The sequence below is a fragment of the Macaca fascicularis genome, chromosome 14 (assembly GCF_037993035.2).
Source record: "Macaca fascicularis isolate 582-1 chromosome 14, T2T-MFA8v1.1".
NCBI classification, from domain to species: domain Eukaryota; kingdom Metazoa; phylum Chordata; class Mammalia; order Primates; family Cercopithecidae; genus Macaca; species Macaca fascicularis.
This window is the reverse complement of record NC_088388.1, coordinates 30,380,311-30,403,980: the sequence shown is the minus strand read 5'-3', so window position 1 is coordinate 30,403,980 and position 23,670 is coordinate 30,380,311. Positions and strand designations below refer to the sequence as shown.

The following is a 23,670-nucleotide window of genomic DNA, read 5'->3' as shown; positions in this document are numbered from 1 at the left end:
TTAGAAAACATGGCCTGTGGCTAACAAATGAAAATAAGGCAGAACTTGAAAAGACCTTTGTGATTTTTTTTTCCCCCCTCATTCTCAGTGGCTGAGGACCAATGTGAGCCTGGTGACTTCTGTGTGAACACAGAACTGACTTGAATTGATTCATTTAAGCTTGCTTTCAGTCAAGTGCCTCATTTTATTCTGAAGGTAGAATTAAAGGGAAGATTCTACATGTATTTGTTTATTCATTTCCTCCTTTATTCAACAACTATTTGAGAATATTTCTGAGATAACTAAAATGTATCCAGCATTGAAGAGGGTGCTTTTCTATCTGGAGATTAGTGGCCAGACTGAATAATTAATGTTTCTCTTGGTTATTTTGGTGTGTTGAAGCCAAGGTTTATGAGAATGCCCACCTCAGAGAATTTCTAACAAGTCCTCAGATTCAGGAATACCTCACCAGGTCTAGCTTTCCAAGCAGTACAGAGCTCATTAAATGGAAAGAAAGGCTATCTAATGAGGCCCTGGAATCCGACATGAGAGCATGAGTGTGTTAATTGCACATTTGGGTCACCATCCACTAAGTGTATTTGCCAGATTTGATGTTCTTTATAAAAGTTAAGGTGAATTGGAGCATGAAGGGGGTCCATGTGAACGAATGCTCTAATAATTTACAAAACTGTCTTAGGGTTTTTGACATCATGCTCCATTCTATTACAACTTGCTGCCTGGAAATTCCCAGTGTACTGTTACTTGCAGTTATATTTGAAGTTGGGGGAGGTTGCTGCATCCCTGGCATTAAGAAGCCATAATCCAAAGCCTGGTTCCAGGTATGCACAACATACAAATATCAGAAACATCTCATAGGTTGGGTCAGTTTCTGCTGATATTTCCATGAGAAACAAGATAGATACTCCACCAAATCTCCCAGGTTGGTTATATGCCCTTATTTCAAGTGCAATAATTTTGGAAAATATTTTTGAAAACTGTAAAAAGCTAAATTAATATTAATTATTACTGTCCCCGATGACCTTGTGAATTTCTCACAAGCAGGGACAGAAGCATGCTCATCTTCTTTTCTCCTTTTATATAGTCTGGCATATAAGTGTTGAGTAGATGCTTAAAAGTAATAAATGAAGAGTTATAGATGTAACTTCCTTTAATTATTTCTTATGGCATTATCATTTAGGGATAATCTAAATGCTTGACCTGTACATATTTGGAGACCCATTTTGGGGGTTAACATCTTAGGTGTGTTTACTGGAAGAATAGACCCTTGGGAAATTATATTGGTACTTTTTTCTTTTTTCATCCATTTAACACATTTTTATTGCATGTTTATCTGTCCCCATCACACATAAACGTTCTGGCCAAGACAGATAAAGTTATTACTCATCTGTGGAACTTATATATTTCTAGGGAGGGAGGCAGGTAGCAGGAAGCAGTGATTGAGAGATGTGCCATTAACAGCCATCAAGTAAGATGAACAAGATAAGTTTATATAGTGGTAAACATGAAGAAGAAATGAGAGCAAGATGCTGCGTGATGGTGACAGGTGTGGGGGAGCGATGAAGCAGTTTAGATTGGATGATAAGGAATGGCCTCGCCAAGGAGGTGATATTTCTTTTTTAAAAAATCTGAGAAATCTTTTAGAACAGGCTTTGCAAGAATGGCTTTTCCTAAAACTTTCTGTTTTTTCCAATCGAATGTATAAAACTGACAGTTAGTTTCACTATGAGGCCAAAGAAATGGGCAGGTTAAGGTTATCCTCTTTTATCTGTGGGAAAAGATGCTCGCATGTACTAGGAAGCAAACAAAACCTGTTTTGTTCAACTTGTGTTTCTATTCACTTTAATGCGCACACAAAAATTATAGCAGGACACTTAAAGTACTTGTGATAGCAGTCTGTCTGCCTGCCTCTCTTCCTCCCTCCCTCTCTCTATCCATCTATCCGTCTCCACCCATCCATCTCCTTCTTCCTCTTTGCCAGGAGCAATTCTGGGAGAAACTAACCTAACAAATAAATTTCCATTTTACATTTACGTATGCACACACACAGTACAAAAACTGTAATGCACAAATGGACTTAACCTTTCTACAGCAGCAAAACCAGTTTAAAGCTCTCTGAGGCTTTAGAGCTCAATTCAAGGTCTAGTCACAGAATAAAGCACTTTGGCATGAATGGAAGGTTGCTTCAGCTACTCTGCAGTCTGCTTTTAAGACACAAGGAATGAAATGCAGGGTGGAAGTTTCAGGGCCTGTTGTCAGGGGGCTTGAGACAGTGCTGCTCAGAGGGCTACCAGTAACATCTGTGGATGATCAGTCAGGTCCAAGATTCAGGCAGAAATATTTATTCCTAAAGAAAAGGATGAAAGAGCAGAGGATAAATGGAGAACAAGAGGAAAAAATCCAGAAATACCAATAATGAGATATGCCAAAACAGTAACCTTGAAAAATATTGTGGGCACCTAGGCCAAAGGTGGTCAACCTCAGAAGCAACATGCTGAGAAGCTGTCTATATAGAGTAAGCACTTCAAAAGATCAGCTAAATTAATAAATACATTACTACATTAATGAAAGACTAGAGATTCATTTGGTTTTTAATATTTCAACTGAGTAAATTCTTTGTTATGATTATGTTATTTTAACCTTCAGATTGTCAGGCTGTTCATGTTGATAAACATTTGATTGTGTGTCTGTCATGTTTTCTCATCATTTCTGTGGATTGCCCAGATTATAAATGATCTTCTCATGATAGTTCATACTTTACTTTTAAATTTTTTACAATGTTCCTGCATTACCTTTATAATCACAAACTTAAAAAATCCTCCCTAATGTGTTTGCATTAGAGAAGGAGCCATGTCTATCTCAGGCTTCCACAGTGCCTGATATAGAATGTACATTTATTAATGAATGAATTCATGGGGGTGGGGAAATTTCTGGAAATTTCATAAGTTCCAGAAATTTATGAAATCAAGTAAAAATGGAAAACGCATCACAGAAGACAGAGAAATTCCTAGCCAACTTACGGAGTTTTGGAAAAAGAAAATTATTTGGGACAAGTTATAATAAAACTCCATCCTAACTGACTAATAAAAATGAGAATAGATTTTCCTCATATTTTTAAAGTGTTCTCATCCTTTTTTTTTTCCTACCCCATAGCTCCACCTAAAGAAGATTGTACATCAGTCACAGACCTGCCCAATGCCTTTGATGGACCAATTACCATAAGTATGTCTCTCTTCTAATCTTAATTGAATTTTCCTATTTTGGGGAAGGGGCTCAGGTGGGTTCTCTATGGTATATTTGAATAGAACATTAGGCCAGGTGTGGTGGCTTACTTCTGTAATCCCAGCACTTTGGGAGGCTGAGGTGGTTGGATCACTTGAGGTCAGAAGTTTGAGACCAGCCTGACCAATATGGCGAAACCTTATCTCTACTAAAAATACAAAAAATTAGCTGGGTGTAGTGACAGGCACCTGTAATCCCAGCTACTCGGGAGGCTGAGGCAGGAGAATGGCTTGAACCTAGGAGGCAGAGGTTGTAATGAGCTGAGATTGCGCCACTGCACTCCAGCCTGGGCAACAGAGTGAGACTCCATTTCAGAAAAAAAAAAAAAAAAAAAAAATTAGTCATTTCCCTAAGACTAAGGACAGTTGGCTTTAATTCAGTGTCCCTTCCCTTTTTTCTGCAATGACTTGAAACTGCTCTCTGGTTTACACTCATGCATCGTTCCTCAAACTTCAGTCATTCGAAACCAACTTTCACATGTTTTTGGTATCTCTATATATACAATGCTATCATTTACTTGATTTTTTTATTTAATTGACCATTGTTTTCTACTTAAAATGCATTTATTTTTAAAAAGAAATTGCACATGGAAAACCAACACCACATCATCAATAGAAGGCAACCTTAATAACATATTAAAATGTAAGAAAAATTAAATAATGTTCTTAATTTGTAGCTGCTGAAAACTCTGGGTCTGAGTCATGTTCTCTCTTATCAAGGGGGATTAATAAGTGTCGGGCATAGGGGCATTTTGGCCCCAATTAGCAATTTCATGTTTGATATAACTGAAGTATTGAAAGATAATCATGAAGGATATAAACTTCCTGATATGAGTTTTGACATTATTTATACCACATCCATCTTAAATCATCCTGATATTTGATTATCCACAGATGTATATATTCATGCACTTTTTAAAAATAGACATGGGGGTCTCACTATGTTGTCCAGGCTGGTCTTGAACTCCTGGGCTCAAGCAATCCTCCCTCCTCAACCTCCCAAGTGCCAGGGTTACGGGCATGAGCCACCATGCCTGGCCTATTCCAGCATTTTAGAAATCAGAAAATCTGAACCAGAACTTTCAAATAGGCTAGTCTGCTAACCCTGATCTTACTGCCTCTGAGCCTCATTTAATGGGAAACAGTACAGTGTTGAGGAGGTCTGATTTCTGCTTCCTCACAGCTGGACACTGACAGTGTGCATGGGCATGATGTTGCAGTGGCAGACGGATGAGAATCTTTGTAGACCATACAAACCCAGCCCCACATTGTTGTGTAAGGAATTGTGCCTGACCTGTGCCTTGCAATAGGAAGGGGAGGCTTCACACCATGATGGCTATGACATGAGATGTGCTGTCTTGGTCAGGCCTGGTTTGAAATCCCAGTTCCTCACCATGTGTGAGATTTTAGAGGAGTGACATAGTTTTTCTGATCCTCAGTTTTCTCATACGTATAATGGAACAACCTATGAGAATTTTCAGGAAATTTGTAAAAGACACTATGTCTAATGTATGCCCAGCCCATAGTAGATGTTTAATAAATGCCCTGTTTCTTTGATGCCCACAGTTCTCTTTTGAAGTCCAGACCTGTAAGAGTTTGGTCAACAATATTTCCTTGTCAAATCCTCACCAGCAGAGATTACCAGGGTGATTGACACGTTGATTTTTTTTTTCATTTATGTATTATTAATAGTTCCACTTGAGGCTTGGCACAGTGGCTCACTCCTGTAATCCCAGGCCGAGGCAGGCAGATTACCTGAGGTCAAGAGTTCAAGACCAGCCTGGCCAACATGGTGAAACCCCATGTCAACTAAAAATACAAAAATTAGCTGGGTGTGGTGGCGTGCACTTGTAGTCCCAGCTACTTGGGAGGCTGAGGCAGGAGAGCTGCTTGAACCCAGGAGGCAGAGGTTGCAGCACGCCGAGATTGTACCACTGTACCCCAGCCTGGGCAACAGACCATCTCAAAAAAAAAAAGTTCCATTTGAGCAAGCTAAATAGGTGGCCAAAAAGAACCTTTAGTCCCATCAATGCAATACAGCAGAAAATAATTTCATCTCACTTGCGTAGTGAGTGGCCCAGACTTGAGAGCAGCAAATACTTTTAGGGAGGAATAATGAATGAATCCATTCAGGCTTTTTCTTCTCCAGTTCATTCTAGTCATTTGCTTGTTGAAACCACAGATGTTGATCTTCGTGTATATCTGTGCTTGTTAATTTCCAGGTTGAATTTCACAGAGAACTGCAAAGGCTCTGTCTGTATTTAGACCTGCTGATTTCCTAGCCAGAAGTGGGTGTTTGCACAAGCAGACAAAATTTGCCCCTTAAAAAAGAAAATCTAAATCTTCATCAATTTTCAGATGTATCTTCCCTGCTGAGGCTATTAGTCTGCTACTTCAAATCCTTTTTGGAGGAATATATGGAATTAATAGCAACACATTTTATATGTACTTCAGAAGGGAGAGTAGGGAACCAAGTGGGAGGATGATTATTTATTGAGCACCCACTGTATTTTGAATACTGTGCTGAGCACTTTACTTACAATGTATCACTTAATCCCCATTTTACAAATGAGGAAACTGAAGCTCAGAGTTGCCTTGTCCAGAGCTCTATGAAGCTGGGATTCAAACATGGGGATGGGACTCCCCAGTACTTCCTTGTTTCCTGCCTCATCCCCAGGGTGTGTGGGGGGATGGGAGGCTGCACTTTCTAAGTGCATCTGCCACTCTGTCCCATCACTGGATAGATAGGTGTTTTTCATTTTCATAAAGCAGAGGAAAATAGCTTTGAAGTCACTATGTTAAATGCTAATCCACAAACTCAAAATATGAGCTGTGAAGTTCTGTAAGAACCTTTTCTCTCTCCCAGCTATTGTTAACCCCGATGGCACTCGCTATATCAAGAAAGGAGAATACAGAACGAATCCTGAAGACATCTACCCCAGCAACCCTACTGACGATGACGTGAGCAGCGGATCCTCCAGTGAAAGGAGCAGCACTTCGGGAGGTTACATCTTTCACACCTTTTCTACTGCACACCCCATCCCAGACGAAGACGGTCCCTGGATCACCGACAGCACAGACAGAATCCCTGCTACCAGTAAGGAAAATAAATCACTGTGCTTCCCAGTAGCAATTCCTTGGCAAAATGTCTCTGACCTTCCTGAGCATTGCACACTCACATGCTGATTTCCTCATCTCTAGACAGCTGGAAGCTGGTGATGCCATCTGGGGAGGTGGGCTCTTGTGGTTGTCAGTGAACTGTATGCACTGACTACTACTGCCTACCTTTTTTTCCTCATCTATAACTGTTTTTCTTACCTTGGCATAAGAAGTGCCATATAGGAAGTTTTATTTTGGGGAGAGCCCTCCTTATTCTCTTATCCCCAGAGATACAGTGACAATTCAAGCCTGGTATGAAAACCATTTTCATTTTTTCATGTTTCCTTCTTGTTCTTATCCACCTATGGATAAGATTGTTTTCATAAAGTCGGGATCATACAGTTTGCGTACCACTCCACTATCACCTTTTTAAAAACCCGTTTATGCCTGAGGTTGCAATTTTTTTAATTTTTGCAATCAGAACTTGGTGATGACCTTGAGCAGTAGGATATAAATAACTCCCACATGCTTAGCGTTCCAATAATGGAACTGTAGGCATACATGGGTCAACTGTGGCTTTTTATGTTTTAACTTGATTTACACTTAAACTATTGATAGTGTGATATTCAGTGATTTTCATCAACCATGATTTACTCAACAATTCCTTCATTTTTGGTCCAAGGAAGCATATCTGGATGAGTTTTCTGGTGAAATCAAATCAGCTTAAGAGCTCTATATTCCAGCCTGTTGGGGAATGTTCTCAATACTTACTTGGTGTGTGGGGGTAATTCGTTACTCAGAGCTGCAAGAGTGGAAGTATGTAAACATTGCGTTCGATTTCTTTGGAGTGTGCCCCTTGCGCTTCAGCTCCACTGGAAAGTGTTTACATATCTCTTGTCTCCTCTGTTTCCCTCTTTGCTTTTCTTCTACAGTTTGTTTTGAAATGGGCTCCCAGATGGGCCATGTTCCTCCAGTGGAGGATTAATCAAACTCAAATAGGACATCTGCATCTGGAGCAGTTTTCCTAGTATGGTGTGGATTTTCTCTTTTCCTGGCTATAGCTCCTGAGGGGTGAAACTTGGGCCCCAAAGAGTGTGGCAGAAATGCGCTAGCTTGTGAATACTCAAGACAGGGCCCTTCTCTATTCCTCGCCACCCAGAAACCAGGGAAACCCCCACAGCACTGTGATTTCATTTATAAGGTCACTTGTGCAATAGTGTTTTAAATTTCTGTCAGTCTCTGGCTGAGGGCATGATATAAATAGGCTTGGGGTTCCCATCACTCCCTGCACATTCTTTGAAGCCTTTTAAAAAGCAACTTTTTCAAGCTGTCCATGCTTTCTTGGGTGATTGGCCCTCTTGAGTTTGCATCAGCTTATTGTTGGTAGTCCCGTGGGCAGCCCTTCTTGAGAGAGGCTTCTGCAAACCAAGCAGGCAGTGCTGCTAGCCACTCACTGCTTCTTGGGTTCCTGTCTTTTTAAAGTAACCATGTCAAAGGTGCTTATCATTATGGCATGCAATTTTGTCAGATGCTGGCAAACACAATAATTAGTGGTCTCAGCAGGAAGCAGAATAGGTCTACCCTAAAGTACCGCTTCCCACCAAAGAAGAAAATCCTGATAAAACATAAGTTATGGGGACCATACATAGCTAACATTCAAGCCACTAATAGCCTATACAAAATAGTATTTCATGTGTGTTTTAAAAAGGCAATTAGCACATTTTATTAACCCTCATAGAATATCTCTTAAGAACTGTGTCTTCCCTTCCTAAGTTAGTCAGCAAATGTATTTTGAGAACCTACTATGTACCAGGCCTATTAGAATGATTGCGATCCAAGGATAAACATGGGTAGGAAGTAACATTGAAGAGAAGCAAAGATTACCGAGATATTTATTCATTGAATCAATATTTGAGGTCTTCTGTATGCCAGACATGGCTCTAGGATGCTAGGAATTCAGAGTTGGACTTACCTTCATGGAGACCATATACTATTAGTTTAGAAATCAGGGAAAAGGAGTGTTTATAAGACTTAACTAAAACATAGTTCAGGATTTGGGCTGAGAAATGAATTGTGCCTTTCTCCTCCCAGATAAATTAGTTAAGTTTCCTTCAGCAGCTAAAAAAGAAAGAGACTAATGAGTCTACCAGATGAGTCCAAGTTTAACCTGAGAGTCACTGAAGTACTGTAGGACCCAATGGGCCAGTAGCAGCTCCAAGTGGATCGCTTCATGCAAAGAAAGGTACCAAAGCAAACAACCTGGTGGAAACTTGAACGTAGCATAATGGCATGACAGGAAAACTCAACACCGATAGGCTTTTGAATAGAATTGTATCTCTAAAGTCCAGTGAGGAGATTTGCAAAACCTTATCACTGTTGGACTGAGAGCTGGGACAGAGTGAGAGGGAGTGATTGCAAAACCTCCCTCATGCATTGCAGGAGGGCAGGGGTCAAGAGGAGTGCTGGCTAAGAGCATAGAAGAAGGCTGTCTTTGGCTCGGCTGGCTCATTCCTTCCTGAAGGGCCTGTAGTGGGTGGCAATAGGGACAGCTAGTCAGAATAACCATCTGGGTAGCTTTAGGCTTCCAGCAGGCTGTTTACCTTGAGTGTCATCAGCCTCTTCCTATTGGTGACCTGGAGCTCTCTGGGATCAAGAAACCTAAACTAATTCAGGAAACTGACTCTTGCCTTGGAACACTGTATTTCCTTGTCTTCTGGGTGTCAAAGGAATACTTTCTTTTTTTTTTTTTTTTTCAGATCTGGTATGGCCTATTTAGGTGGGGAAAATTAGAAATTCTGCTGGCTAGGCAGTAGCTTTTTCTATTTTTCCCCCTCATACCACTCCTTTCAGGAAAACAAAAATAACACCTATTTCTATCTTGTTCTTGTAGGTTTGTTTCCTCTGGTACTATTTTTTCCTGGTGTACTATTGGGTGAGGGTGGTGGGAACTATGCATCTTTAATAAAGTTTCTGAGGTGAGAATGTGGTGTCTGTGGATTTTCCAGGGGATGCTCAGGTTTGTCGGGAAGCTTCATGGGTAAAATTGGCTCCTATTTCTCTACTCTCTGTTCTAAACTAATGTGTCCTTTACAGCAGGGGTGTCCAGTCTTTTGGCTTCTCTGGGCCACATTGGAAGAAGCAGAATTGTCCTGGGCCAAACATAAAATGCACTAACACTAACCATAGCTGATGGGATAACACACACACACAAAATCTCATAATGTTTTAAGAAAGTTTATGAATTTTTGTTGGGCCACATTCAAAGCCATCCTGGATCGCATGTGGCCCGCAGGGTGTGGGTTGGACAAGCCTGATTTAGAGGACAGAACGTACTGTGCCAGTGGGGCACAAATGCCTGTTGGCATTTGATATAGGTAGAGTCAAAGTTTTTAACATAGGGTTCATGGACTTTCAGTAGGTTCAATGATAGACCATAAGGCATTCTAGAACCATCTGAAATAATATGCAAAATTTTGAGTGTGTGTATACGTAGCATCTCTTTTTTGAGGAAGGAGGTCATAACATAGATTTTCAAAGGGATATATAATTTAAAGTGGTCTTTTAAAATCTCAACTGGCTTAAATTAGATATTTATCCTGATGGTTTTTGCCATTCCACTTCAACAAGGAAATATGCTGGACTCAAGTCAAACTTGAGAGTCAAATGAGAGATTTTAAATTGCAAAATGTTACTGATGATATTTTCTCTAATCTGAGAAAAATGTGGAATTTCTCTAACTTTGGCTACTCTGGTTTTTGGTAGAAACACATATTGAATTAGAATAAAAAGTAACAGAAATGGTAGATGGATACCTGAGGAAGCTTTATCTGATTTCTATACTTTGAACACATTTTCTTTGCAAAGTTCCTGCTCAAGTATGAAGTTTGACCTGAGGCTGATGCATGTGGGTGGAGCTTTGAAATGCCAGTTGTCATCACAAGCTACCTGGGTACAATGTTAGACAGATGTGAAAAATACATACTAGCAACTCAAAGATAATCCAAAGATAAATGAATGAAAGCAATCGTTCGAAATTCTGCTTCGAAAACCTCCAGTTCATGGCTCAGTCGCCCAATCAAGAAAATAGAAAATTTCTTTCCTTCACAGGTTATTAAGTTGCTGCTTGATTTTGCTTTGATCATGAATTCAGGAGGTTCAGTTTGAAGAATGAGTAGCATGAAATTTATACCCATGTGGAATTTGCATTTCTGATGTTGTCCTAAGATAGTGGGAGATGTCAGGAGTCTGGAAAGATAAAACAAGGCCTAGATTTTTCTTTTCTAATTATCATTCAATAATAGATACAGACATCATATATAGACAGAACTGAAAGTGAAGACTTATAGAGGGAATATCACTAAGTGATATTTTCATAATTGATCCAGTTACTTCAACTGTGCACTCAAACAGCCACGCAACAGCACAGAAGCAAAATAACTGGATTTGGTCCTGGTTTGGTAATTCATAGCCTAAGACTCAGGATCTCACAACAACAGCAATGACAGGTAAACTGCTTCGTCTTTTGCTTATCGGCACTCCTGAATGTCAGATCTTTTAGTGTTAGGGGAGAGGACATCCATCATCACGTCAAATCTCCTTCACCATTCTTAGTGAGAATAGGGTATTGTACCACTTGGTATATCAGAAAGGCCTGTGGATCTGGGAATATGACTGATATTCTTAAATGTCCTGTATGTTTTCCTTTTGGCAATGTGTATGTAGAATCAGAATGAATTTTCCATAAGAGGAAGGAAAAACTATGAATGAATACTTCTGAATGAATGAATGAAATTATGAAAAACTACAAATGAATGGACTGTGTGATTCAATGAGAAAATGTCCTTTAGAAAGAAGTCTGCTGGAAAGTGCAGGCTTCTCCTTTCTGCTGTTCTGATTCTCACAGCCAATAATAAGAGAAGGAAATGCAGATTTCTCTCATCAAAGTGTAGGCCCTGAACCCTTCTTTGAACACTTAAAATCTCAGCTGTAAAATGTAGGAAATGACCTATTGCTCCATATCAGAATCTAGGCCTCTAACTAGCTCCCTGGGTGTGTGCCTCTTAGCTCTATATACCTGCAAAGTGTATTGATAAAGGAGCTTTGGGGAAGAACGATTCAAAGCCTGTAAAAATGGGAGATTGCAAGGACACCTTCATTTATTAACTTTCATTGATGGAGGTAATGGCCATACTCCAGAATAACTAGGCATTCTTTCTGCAGAGGGGAGTAATAAACATGGAAAAATGATTCTTTGCATTTGTTTGCCTTATATGACATTGGACAAATTATATTCTTTACTTCTATAAATAATCATGAGGAAAATAGTGCTCATGTTATGTTATTATTGCCATATCACAATGTCTAAGATCATGCAGGGGTGGGGAGGAGGGATAGAGAAATTGCAGAATAAAGAAAATGCTATTTTTAAATGTTGACAATGTTTATCTTCATAGGACAAAGAATGTGAAGGAAAAGGTCTTTTTGGCAGTATTTCATCTTAGGTCATTTTTGGGCTTTCTTGATAGCTGAAAAAAAAAATCTAACTCACCTTACTTTTGTGTTTGGGGATGATGGTTTCAGCCTCTCTGCTTGAACTTGTTCTCAGTTTTTTGTCTACTGTTAGCTCATATTCTTCTGATACACATTTTTGTGCATTATTGGTTGCAGAAATGGCGGTCTTTGGAGATTTTTAAATCAAGACTCTTGCTTCTGGTCTTATTAGCAAGATCATTGGGGTCACTTCATCTCTGTCTGTCTTTCCTGATTGATTATCCTATTTTCAAAGAATGAGACTCAAAATGTCCTATTCTGCTTTGCAAAATATAGTTTGACATAAGAAATTACCTTGGGCAAGGTTGTGAGAGGATTTGGAATCTAAATGGAGAAAAGTGGAGAGGCACATTTTTCAATCTTCTACTTCTATGTCATTTTCCCTGTGTGTTGGATTGTTAAGATTATGTATCTATTGCTGGCAGAAATATCATATTCTAAATTCTTGGAGAATGGTATTGGTTGCCCAAGATTGTATAGAAGATTAAGGAGCTAGGACTCTGAAGAGCTGGGTTTTAGAATCATAAACTCTCAGATTTGGAAAGGATGTTAAATGGTCTGGTTCAATCAACACTTCTAATAATTTAATCTCTTACACAACTTTCCTGCCAAGTGATCTTCCTGACTATGGGAAACATAATACTTTATGAAGAAGTTCATTGTTGGATAGTTCAGATTATTGCTTTTTTCAATTCAACATTTGGAAGAATATTCATCTCCCTGAAATTTTCACCACAGATCCTAATTTGGCCTCCTGGATCCAGAGACAAAAAATTTAATCCCTCTTTTACATTATATAGACTTTCAAAATTTGAAGATGGCTCTCATGTGTTCCTGGAGCCCTCACTCTTGCTAATTAGGCTTCTGACTTCAGATAGGTCAGAAGCTCTGTCCAGCACAATTTTTAAATCTTTAAGATAAGGAGCATGAACCAGATGACATTTAAGATCCTTCCCTCTCTGACATTCTATAAACTTCAGTTTGAGCCTCTGAAAAAAAATGGAACTTTTTTGCTTTTTCCCATTCTTTTCACTATCTATATCAAATATAGATGATTCTCTTGAATAGTAAAACAGTACAAGCATATTCAATGCTATTTCTTAGGAACTGTTAATTAATCTTTCAACAATCAATTCAATCATGATTACAACAGCTTTGATGAGCACTAGTGCTACAGCAACTGAGACAGCAACCAAGAGGCAAGAAACCCAGGATTGGTTTTCATGGTTGTTTCTACCATCAGAGTCCAAGAATCATCTTCACACAACAACACAAATGGCTGGTAATGAGTTATTATTGTCTCATAGCATATGTTTTCTTGACAGCGTTGAATAATTTTGATTGACCTCTGGGATGTTATTAAAGCCTAAAGTTCCTTCTATTCTCACAAATGTTCATTATGACTTTAGAAGGATCATGAACTCTGGTATCTGTTTCTTTGCTTGTATGGCACCAATAAGCAGATTTCTTCTTTCTAATATATGGATTAGTATAGCCCAGGAGAAGGTTAATATAGAGACTATAAAACGGGAATAAGCTTTTTTTAATGACGTAGCAAAATTGTGACTCTGAAAGATTATTCATGTATATTCTAAAATTACCACAGTCATAAAAAGTCTTGTACTTTCATGAGGAAATAGCATAGCTAGATCTGAAAAAATATAGAAAATCTTCATCAATGGAACTATTCTTGGGGTAGACACTAATCATACGAAAAGGCAAATGCTCATTCCCTAAGATAGCCTGAATCTCATTTAAAATGTAGAAAACCCCGTTTTAGTAAAAAGACATTGTTTACAGTAACCACTGAGAAGAAGATGAAGTTTTTAATCTCCTTTTTTTATTCAAAAAGAAAAAGAATTTCTCAATATCTCAACCACAGTTCACTTTAGTTAACCCCTTTGATTGCCTAATAATGCCAAAAATGATTTCTCTGTTAATTGGCTCCACATTTTTGCTCTATGCTGAAGTAGTGTTGGGAACTGCAGTGTAGCTTCCATCTCTGAAGACAAAAAATGAATTAGCAAATTGTGAACACAATGAAATGACTGACACAGGTGTAGATTCCAAATTTTTCTGAAGGAGTCTTGACCAAAAAAATAAATAAATAAATAAAGGCACGTATGAAACCTTTCCATTCTGTTCTTGACGGCTTGGCTTTAATGGCATATGCTTAATGAGTTAATAATAAACACATCTGAAAGCGTGGAGGAGTTTTCATTGGCCTTTGAAGACCTATTTTAGCTTTCTTAAGGAGAATATTCAGTTTTAAAGATCACAGTCACTTGTTTTGAGATTTATGTATTAGCTTCGGAGACCAGAACATAAGAATTTGGGGTATGCAAGTCAACTCCCTCACTTTCTTTTAAAAATTCGGGAAATCCATTATACCTTCTGTGCCTGATTTTCTTCCTTTGCAAGTGGGTTGCCTGGCATCCAGCTCAGCCACTAATGCAAGTCACCACAACAGGTACGTCTTCAAATACCATCTCAGCAGGCTGGGAGCCAAATGAAGAAAATGAAGATGAAAGAGACAGACACCTCAGTTTTTCTGGATCAGGCATTGATGATGATGAAGATTTTATCTCCAGCACCAGTAAGAATAATCAATTACAGTACAGCCATTTATGCAAGGCTTATTGATTAATCTGAGTGATACCTAATTGTATCTCTCTTGAGAAGTAGTTAATGTGAAAAATAGGTGAACCTGTGATCATACCTTAGTTATATCTTGATGAGATTATGGAAGAAGAAATAGAATGTTTTGAGAAGTGGGGAAAATATCTCATAAAATTTCTAATGTCTCAGGTTCTTCCTGTTTTATTTATCAATGAAGTCTACTGCTACAGATTGTCTTTGAATGATCAGGCTTTGTCAGAGGATGACATTAAAACAGTCCAAAAAATATTCATTGTGTACTTAACTGTGCTAGGTGCTGGAAACACAAAGATGAAAAAAGCCAGAGCCTTTGCCTTTCAGAATCTTATGGTCTGTTGGAGCAATAGACTTGAAGAATGTGATTAGGAGGGTATTAATTAAAATTTGTAGGCCAGGCGCGGTGGCTCACGCCTGTAATACCAAAACTCTGGGAGGCCGAGGCGGGCAGATCATGAGGTCAGGAAATCGAGACCATCCTGGCTAACACAGTGAAACCCCGTCTCTACTAAGAAATACAAAAAATTAGCCCGGCGTGGTGGCAGGCGCCTGTAGTCCCAGCTACTTGGGAGGCTGAGGCAGGAGAATGGCGTGAATCAGGAAGGAGATAGCGCCACTGCATTCCAGCACTCTAGCCTGGGCAACAGAGCGAGACTCCATCTCAAAAAAAAAAAAAAAAAAAAAAAAAGTTGTAGAAGATCCTAAATTGAAGGCCCTTAAGGCTTAAATGATGGGAGCTGGAACTCAAGAATTATCTTAATCAAAACCCGACTAAGGTCAAAGGAACAAATCCAGAGTTTTAACAAATGAGCTGGACACCAAAGACCTTGAAGGGAAGGGCAAATGTCAGGTTAGCTTTAACAAGACATTACCACTTATTAAAAGCAAATAATGAAACCACTATTGGTACATAATAGTATCCAAATTTTTGACAATTATAAAACTTTTTGAGAACAAAGAGATGGAAATTGAGCTTTAAAGATGTCCTTAAAAAGTTAAAAACATGCAAAGGTTGGTCTAATAGTCTGCCAGATTACTGAGTTTTCCACACATACCTGTAATGACTTAAGATTTTGCTGAATAGAGCTGAGAATCCTGAACCTGACTCCATCACAGTTTTGCTTTTCCTTAGAAAAAAGGCTTTTGGGGTGCTATGTGAGCTCCCCCAATTCACTGAAGTTCTATCCATTCCATTAAAACCTGACAATTTAATCCTCAAACGGACAGCACACAGAGAAGAAAGGGTCCAGAAAAAAAAAAAAATAGCTTAGGCCTTGAAGGCATCTGAATATATAACATTGATATAACAAATACTCAAAAGGAACTAGAATTTTCTATCTAAACTTTTAAGTGATTTTTTTAGACCCAGCACCCCTCCAGAGCTTAATCTATGGAATAAGAAAATTCTTTTTGGTAACTTCAGAACAAAAACCAAATAATCAAAAACACTGGAGTTTTACATTACACTGTCTCCTGTGTTCAGGATGTGGCCCAGCTTTGCAGGTAGGCCCATTAGTAAAGACGTGGTCTTGATATTGAAGAAATTAAATTCCCTTGGGGAGTAACCCAAAGATATCTACCTGCAAATGAATTGTATGGTCAGGCTTCAGGGAAAAACTTCCCATGGTGTTTTTTTTGTTGTTGTTGTTGTTGTTGTTTTTAATTTTTAAAATCTCTATGGCATATTTTCCAATTTCAGTTTACTTTTCTGCTTAGCACCTATGGACATAATTCAACATGATGCCCTCTTTCTTCTGGAGGGGTGCGATAACTGCTTGATAATAAGCACCTTTTCATGCTTGTTGAGAATGTGGTTAATGATTCTAAACTCGATTTTCATAACTTGTAAAATAGAGCTGACAGTATTATAGTTCTGAAAACAGTTTTGTGTTATTTGGGTTTCAAAATAAAATTTGAAACAATTAGGATGGATTTGCAAATAACCTTTCCACAAAACACATTGATTCAGATTTTGTCATGATCTTTCTGTTAGGTGCATCTCCTATTCCAGCCCTAACAGATTGGGTGACAATATCAGGGTGCTGGTGGATGTATGCCTCTTTCTTTCCATTGTGCTTCTGTGATGGTGGCTGGTTACCTGTGGTGTCTTATTTTCTTTCATTGGCTATGAATGGCTTGCTCGTGACATATTTTGTATTTGATGAGAATACCATAGTGTTTGATAAATATTCAGAAATAGACAGCTAAAACATATGGCTATTCTAGGTAGGTAATATTTTTCGGAATCATCTATAGGAAAGCTCTGGCTGCTCAGACATTTCTTTCCCCACTGAAATTACTAACAACATAAAGTGATTATCATGGTATAACTTTCAGTTATCTGCCTCTTCACCCTGAGGATCTACAAATAGCACACAGTGACTAAGTCCCTGGGCTTTCAAGTGCAGAGGGATACTACAGACTGCATGGATGGGCAAAATGGCGCCTTTGGTTATCCTCGGTGAAGGGCTGGTGTTTTCAAAGCTGTCCTTCCTACTGCTGCAGCTTCTTTGACTGTTTTATCTGGAAGATCTCATGTTCTGAACCCCAAGGTATTCTATGACAGAATGCAAAGGACACTGAGATGCTTACCAATATGGCTGAATTAAGCTGAAGGCATCCTCCGCTTTCCCTCCATTTCCATGCCGCCATCTATACAACCTGGTATAGATGATTCATTGCATAGTCTACAGAAACAAGACTATATGCGAGACAAGTGGCGAAGGCTCAAGAAATAACATTTTTCTAATTGCTTCAATCATCGTTATCACAGTTTCAACCACACCACGGGTTTTTGACCACACAAAACAGAACAAGGACTGGACCCAGTGGAACCCAAGCCATTCAAATCCGGAAGTGCTACTTCAGACAACCGCAAGGATAACTGGTAATGGGTTATGCATATTTAATGAAAGGTTTTTTTCCCCTCAAAGCCTATGATGCTGCAAAGGTCAATCATCGGGACACAGTGGGAAATTTAGCTAGTATCTCATCAAGAAATTCTTAGTGGACTTTCATGAGGATACTTAATTCCATTTAGGAGTCATTTATCAATTATACCATGTGGGTATATTTTTATGTTGCTTCATTATAAAAATGAATATGTTTGAAGGATTTATGGTGCTGCCTTTGACAAACTGATCATAGTGGAATAATAAGGGAACATGAAGAAATTCCAAGCCCATTGATTTTCTCTTGAGACCAATTAGGTAAAGTCACTCAAAATTTTTGAGAGTGGATGCTCAGAGATAATACTTTGGCATAGAATTGTTAAATAGCATGCACTTTAATGGAAGAACAGAATCATTAAAGCTTGATTGATAACAAGTCACAGTGTATTTAACCATCATCACAGCAGATGTAGACAGAAATGGCACCACTGCTCATGAAGGAAACTGGAACCCGGAAGCACATCCTCCCCTCATTCACCATGAGCATCATGAGGAAGAAGAGACCCCACATTCTACAAGCACAAGTAAGCAAGATGGCGGTCGGCAGTTCTGGGTTAGATGAGTTAGTGAAGACATTCCAGCAATAGGGAAGATTTTGTTTAGAAATTGGCCACATCTTCTATTTCCACTTAGTAATTTATTTTATTCTCAGAGCCTGAAAATCTGCCAAACTTGCACACAAATTTTAAAAATTGGAAGGAAAATGATAACACTTCAGGTTGCCCAAAGACCAAAATGTTTTAAGAAGTAGATCTAGATACAATTTTTGTGTTAAAAGTTCCTAGAGGTTCCATTTGGGTAACTTGTGTGTGTTTATGGAAATGTGTGGCAAAGTGTGTTCTTTTGGTGCTTAGTAGTGAAATCTGGAAAGAAAGCTTGTCAAGTGAATTGATCTTTGGAATCCTTATTTTCTATGAAGATCTTTGATGAATATAGTTTCTTTTTTGCATTCTGTCCTTGACTGTTCTATAGTCCCTTGTACTCTTTAGAACAAAGTTGGTAGCTCGTATGGTCTGCATTTGAATTCTACCACTGCTTCTTTTTCTGTTTTTAAGCCCAAGGTAACTTGGGGAAGGCTTTAATGCTCTTACTGTTATTTCTGCTATTATGAAAACTTGTCAGTTTTTCTAAAACAATCTCAAGTTGCAGCACTGGACTGTGAGAATAGGGGACCCCCTCACTCCCCAAACATAAGAAGTAAGTGCTTTTCTTCTTTTATCTGTCCCACTGAGATATGTCTATCTTATTTGGAATAAGAGTATTTATTTTGGAAAACAGCTTTTTAGCATTTTTAAAATGATGATTTGACTGTCATTCTCACAGCCCTAAATACACCTAATGCGGAAATGTGAGCTATAGCCACTTAAAAACCAAAGGGCTTTGGGAATCTATAGCTTGAGGTGTGTCTTCAGACAACAAAAGAAAGTTTCAGGTACCAGCTAGGATAGAGGTTAGACGTTGTACTAAATATATCCAGCAGACCTTACATTCCATTACAAACCCCAGTAGATCTGATGTATGCATAAGGCTTACGGACTAAGTTAACAAAGAAGTCTAGGAAAAGAAAATACAGAGGAAGCATAAATCTCTTTGGAATAGGATTTTGTTCCAGTCCCTTAAAGCCCTAACAGTATATCTTAGAAATTGTTTTAGACAGTTTGCACTTAAAGACCAGAAAGCTACTTTAGAGACTTGGAAATAATGAGCCTATTGTCAAAAGGTGGTGCTTGGGGGGCATTAGGACTAGAGGGTAGGTGAAAATTCAGACAGAATGTAACTTGACAAAGAGAAGACAGCGAAAACTGTAACAATTCTCTTATGAATATTTGCGAAACTCAAAGGGATCTGATTGGTGACCTCTGGTCTTTATCAAATTAACATCACAACTTCTAGAAGAAAGTCAACCTTCATCTTTTATAATAGAAATCATATGTTTTGTGAACTCATTCCTATTTAGGCTGAAAACAATAAAGAGTTATGGGTACTTTAAAAACTCATTAAAGTAGTGATAGAAGGAGTATAGAGTCCTTCTATGCAGTCACACACATACACTTCCTTATTTCTTTTATTTAAACTTTGAGTAACATGGCAGTCTATGTTTGGGTCAATGTTCCTTTTTATGTAATTACATTCAGTGGTTTTTCTAACTTCATTATTGGTTGGGAATTAGTGATTTAGTCAGTGGTAGGTAAAACTTAAGATTCTGGCTTTTTTCCCCTCCCCCTGGATAACCAGTTAACCCAATAATGGCTTGGCCAATGTAAGGGTAAAATGAGGACTGTTCTATTTTTTAAATGTCATTGCCGTCACCAAATCACACATATCATTTTCTAAGATAATGAAATACAACCATTTTACAAGTTACAAAAAAAATACTCTGGCTTGGCAAGTTAATAGGCTCTCATTTTCTTGATAAAACAAAATTGCTTTAAGTTGCTATAGTTAAAAATGTTGGTGGCTTTCTGACTTTTCCTGAAGGCACCTTGATGGAATTTTATTCTGTTGATTTTGTCCTTTTTAAAATAATGGTTGAAATTTTAAGCCTGTCACACACTATTATTTATATAATGCCTCAAACTGGCTTGGATAGTTTTTGTCAACTGAATTAATTTTGTTAAAAAGTGATTTTAGCAATTTTAGGCGCCATATGAACATTGCCACATAATGTGTTAGTGAAAGAGCATTCAAGCCATCCCAACACCTTTCCTGCTGGGCAAATCCACTGCTGGTGCATTTCCAGTGTGTGCAATTATGGGTTACATGACCACCATTTGAGACGGTCTCCTAATGCGCTGATCTTGTCAGTTGTTATACAGTATTTTCCTTTCATCAGAATGACTGGAGCGAAGAGGTTATTCTTTGAATGGTTTTCTAAGACAGGGTATGTGACGCCATATACTACAGTAAAATAAAAATAATGATAACTCATAGAACTCTGAGAATTCATCAGCTATGGTCTGCTTAGTCCTATGGTTTTGAACAAATCAAAACCTCTTTGGACCACAATGTTCCCATCTGAAAAATTAAATGTTTGGATCATTTTATTTCTAATATCCCTTTCAGAATATCAGTGGCCTGTTTCCTTGCTGCTTTTCTTTTCTACCTTCTGTTCCCATGTGTATCTGCCCTTAAAGTAGAAAGATACGTTGACAGCTATTGGCAAGGAAAATAGACAATTATGTCTCCCAACTGATATTCTTCTCACAGTCCAGGCAATTCCTAGTAGTACAACTGAAGAAACAGCTACCCAGAAGGAACAGTGGTTTGGCAACAGATGGCATGAGGGATATCTCCAAACACCCAGAGAAGACTCCCATTCGACAACAGGGACAGCTGGTAATGGGTGGTTTAACAAGTAAATTTGGATGGCAACTTCCTTTTGGGTTAAATGGTAGACATTGAGGACACTGAACAAAAGGACATTGGAGGAATTGTCACAAGATGTTAGGTTACTTAATAAATTATGCTGCAGTTAACACAGAGCCAAACCTTAAAGGCTCATAACAAGTCACCTGAACAGGAATGGATACAAGCCAGTTACGAATAAGAACAGGAAACACAGAGAACATGCCCTTGAACATGTCTCTTTCACACCGAGTTCTGGGCATTATCTAGTGAGATTGTAGCGGAGGCCCTGATAAAATATCCCCTTTTGTCGCACAAAGGAATCTACTCTAGAATATGGGTCCAGACTTTACAATGTGATTCTGCAAAGTCTGACTTGTGAGAAAGCATTTTGCTAGAACTCCAGTGTTTGAAGAAATAGAGCCAGACATTATGTGAAAAATGACACCTGTCTGATGTCATTTGGCCTTTTGGCCATGCCTGTTTGGTAATTTGTCCTTGAGTATAAACAAGCCATCTTCTCTATTCTTGAACTGTGAGATTGTGGAAATTGGAATCAAGTCTTATCATCATCTCTAAGTGATACCAGATGACTTGGCTCTGCAAGCTCCCATGCAGGATATTTTGTCTGTGTGACATAAGTATTGAAATGTGTCCTGCCTTATCAAGAATGTGAATTCCATATTCTCACTTGGTATCAGTGAGAAATATTCCCATATTTCTATTTGCAATATAGAAGATAATACGTCATGTACTTCTGGGGCATGGCAAGTTCTGAATGAATTCCTGGCAGAGCAATGGATTCTGTGACTGTCTATGTGGTGTGGTTGTTGCTAAGAGGATGCTGTTGCAATCTTTTCTACCTATACTTCCTCATTGGCTCAGAATGAAGCAAGGCATGTGCTGCTTTCTTATATGTCATTTATGCATATTCTCACTTGGTATCAGTGAGAAATATTCCCATATTTCTATTTACAATATAGAAGATAATGTGTCATGTACTTCTGGGGCATGGCAAGGTCTGAATGAATTCCTGGCAGAGCAATGGATTCTGTGACTGTCTATGTGGTGTGGTTGTTGCTAAGAGGATGCTGTTGCAATCTTTTCTACCTATACTTCTTCATTGGCTCAGAATGAAGCAAGACATGTGCTGCTTTCTTATATGTCATTTATGCCATAAATCCCGTTGTCAGGTAATGCTTCTAACGGATTCCATTCATGCTTTTGAGATAAATGGCACTGACTTTCATATTGATCACATGGAAAGCTGTTACCTGATTCCTTTCCTGAGATCACTTCCAGCCTAATGTGCATTCGGCTGGAATATGGTTGTCTCAGAATAACATAATGCACTCGGGCTTTTACACTTCTGCCGTTAGGGTACGGTGGCAGCATGGCACAGGTCAAGAACTACTCCTTCATCTTCCTATGATGTCTGTAACTCACCCTCTCTGCACTGCAGGAGTCGTTAATGCTTTTGTGTCCTCCAGTTCACATGCTGATTGCTAAGAAGAAAATGAGCATGAGTGAACCCAAACCTGCTGAAACATTTTGCGTTTATGCAACTTCCTTGCCCTCTTTACAAGGAAGATGGTTTCATTGTCTTGTCTAGAGAATAAAGTCTTTTTAAACAATAAAATTAGTGTATTCCTGACCAAGCGTCCATTAACACTTTGACAATTGCTCCAACTGCATGGTCTCAGCAGCCTCAGCTCTTACCAGCCATCCAATGCAAGGAAGGACAACACCAAGCCCAGAGGACAGTTCCTGGACTGATTTCTTTGACCCAATCTCACATCCCATGGGACGAGGTCATCAAGCAGGAAGAAGGATGGGTAATAGCCTCTGAGATTTTTATATATTCTGTTTTTTGAAATCCACTGACTGCTGACTATTTTTCTAGAAATATGCCCTAGGTTTAGACCAAACTACTTTCCTGAAGGACTTGAGATTCTTCAAAAATTAGTTTTCTTGGTAGGAGTGATACACATATTCACCTGAATATGAAATTCCGAGCTGAAAGTAAAGAATTTAGCAGGAGAGTTGGCAAAAGAAAACATTTATTGTCAAAATATATCTGTGTGAGGCAGTAAGTAATAGATGTGAAATGAATGTTGCCAACAATAAACGCTAAAGAAATTCTGAGAACCCCTCCCCGCCCACCACAGCATCACAGAAAGGTGAATTGGATCTGGTTTATGAAAAATTAAAAAACCCTGGATAGTCAGAGAAAGGAAGTGGGTGGTGGGGGGTGGGGGGCAGTTTTCCTAAGAAGGAGACTCATTTAAGGAGAAATGTGAAGGAAGAAAAGCCAAGGAATCAATATGTCAAGTGAGTAGATCCATTTTTCACAAAGGAAGATGTGTTTGAATGGCTAGGGAGGGGCCATTATGTTGAGTGACTGAAGTACCACAGGCAGACCCAGCACACATGAGTTTGCACATGGCAGCTGGAGCTCTGAGGAGCTGGAGCTCTGAGATATGGGGGAAAACCAAGCCAGGCAAAGATCTTCAGAATCAATATTAAGTCTATGTACTGATGAAGAGAAAGAGATTCCATTAAATTAATGAACATGTCAAGGACAATACAATTGGCTTCAACTACACAATGGTATGATAACTCTTGAAGGACTCTACTTCTAAGAGGGAAGATGAACAAGAGTCTAGATCCCATCATCAAGTGGGACTTTTTCTGGGAGAATGTCCATTTGTAGTTTTGATTCAGGTTAGCACTTGCTCTTGTTTGAAATCTGGGATAGTAGAGTCACCACATTTTTGTCCTACAAAGATCTT

At 38.8% G+C, this 23,670-nt stretch overlaps 1 protein-coding gene across 24 annotated transcripts in view; it reads left to right on the top strand.

Moving 5' to 3' along the window:
- The window catches only part of CD44 (CD44 molecule (IN blood group)), a 91,485-nt gene that overhangs the window by 43,434 nt on the left and 24,381 nt on the right, over positions 1-23,670 (top strand). For 4 of the 24 annotated variants that reach the window (XM_005578206.5, XM_005578205.5, XM_065528325.2 and 1 more), the window contains exons 4-5: positions 3,151-3,219; positions 6,145-6,375. In XM_005578206.5, coding sequence (XP_005578263.1) covers positions 3,151-3,219; positions 6,145-6,375 — 300 coding nt within the window. Of the gene's footprint in view, positions 1-3,150; positions 3,220-6,144; positions 6,376-13,080; positions 13,210-14,397; positions 14,524-17,355; positions 17,470-17,937; positions 18,058-20,740; positions 20,870-22,581; positions 22,714-23,670 lie in introns of all 24 variants that reach the window. The other 20 variants (XM_065528324.2, XM_045370408.3, XM_074013965.1 and 17 more) reach the window with 18 other exon arrangements.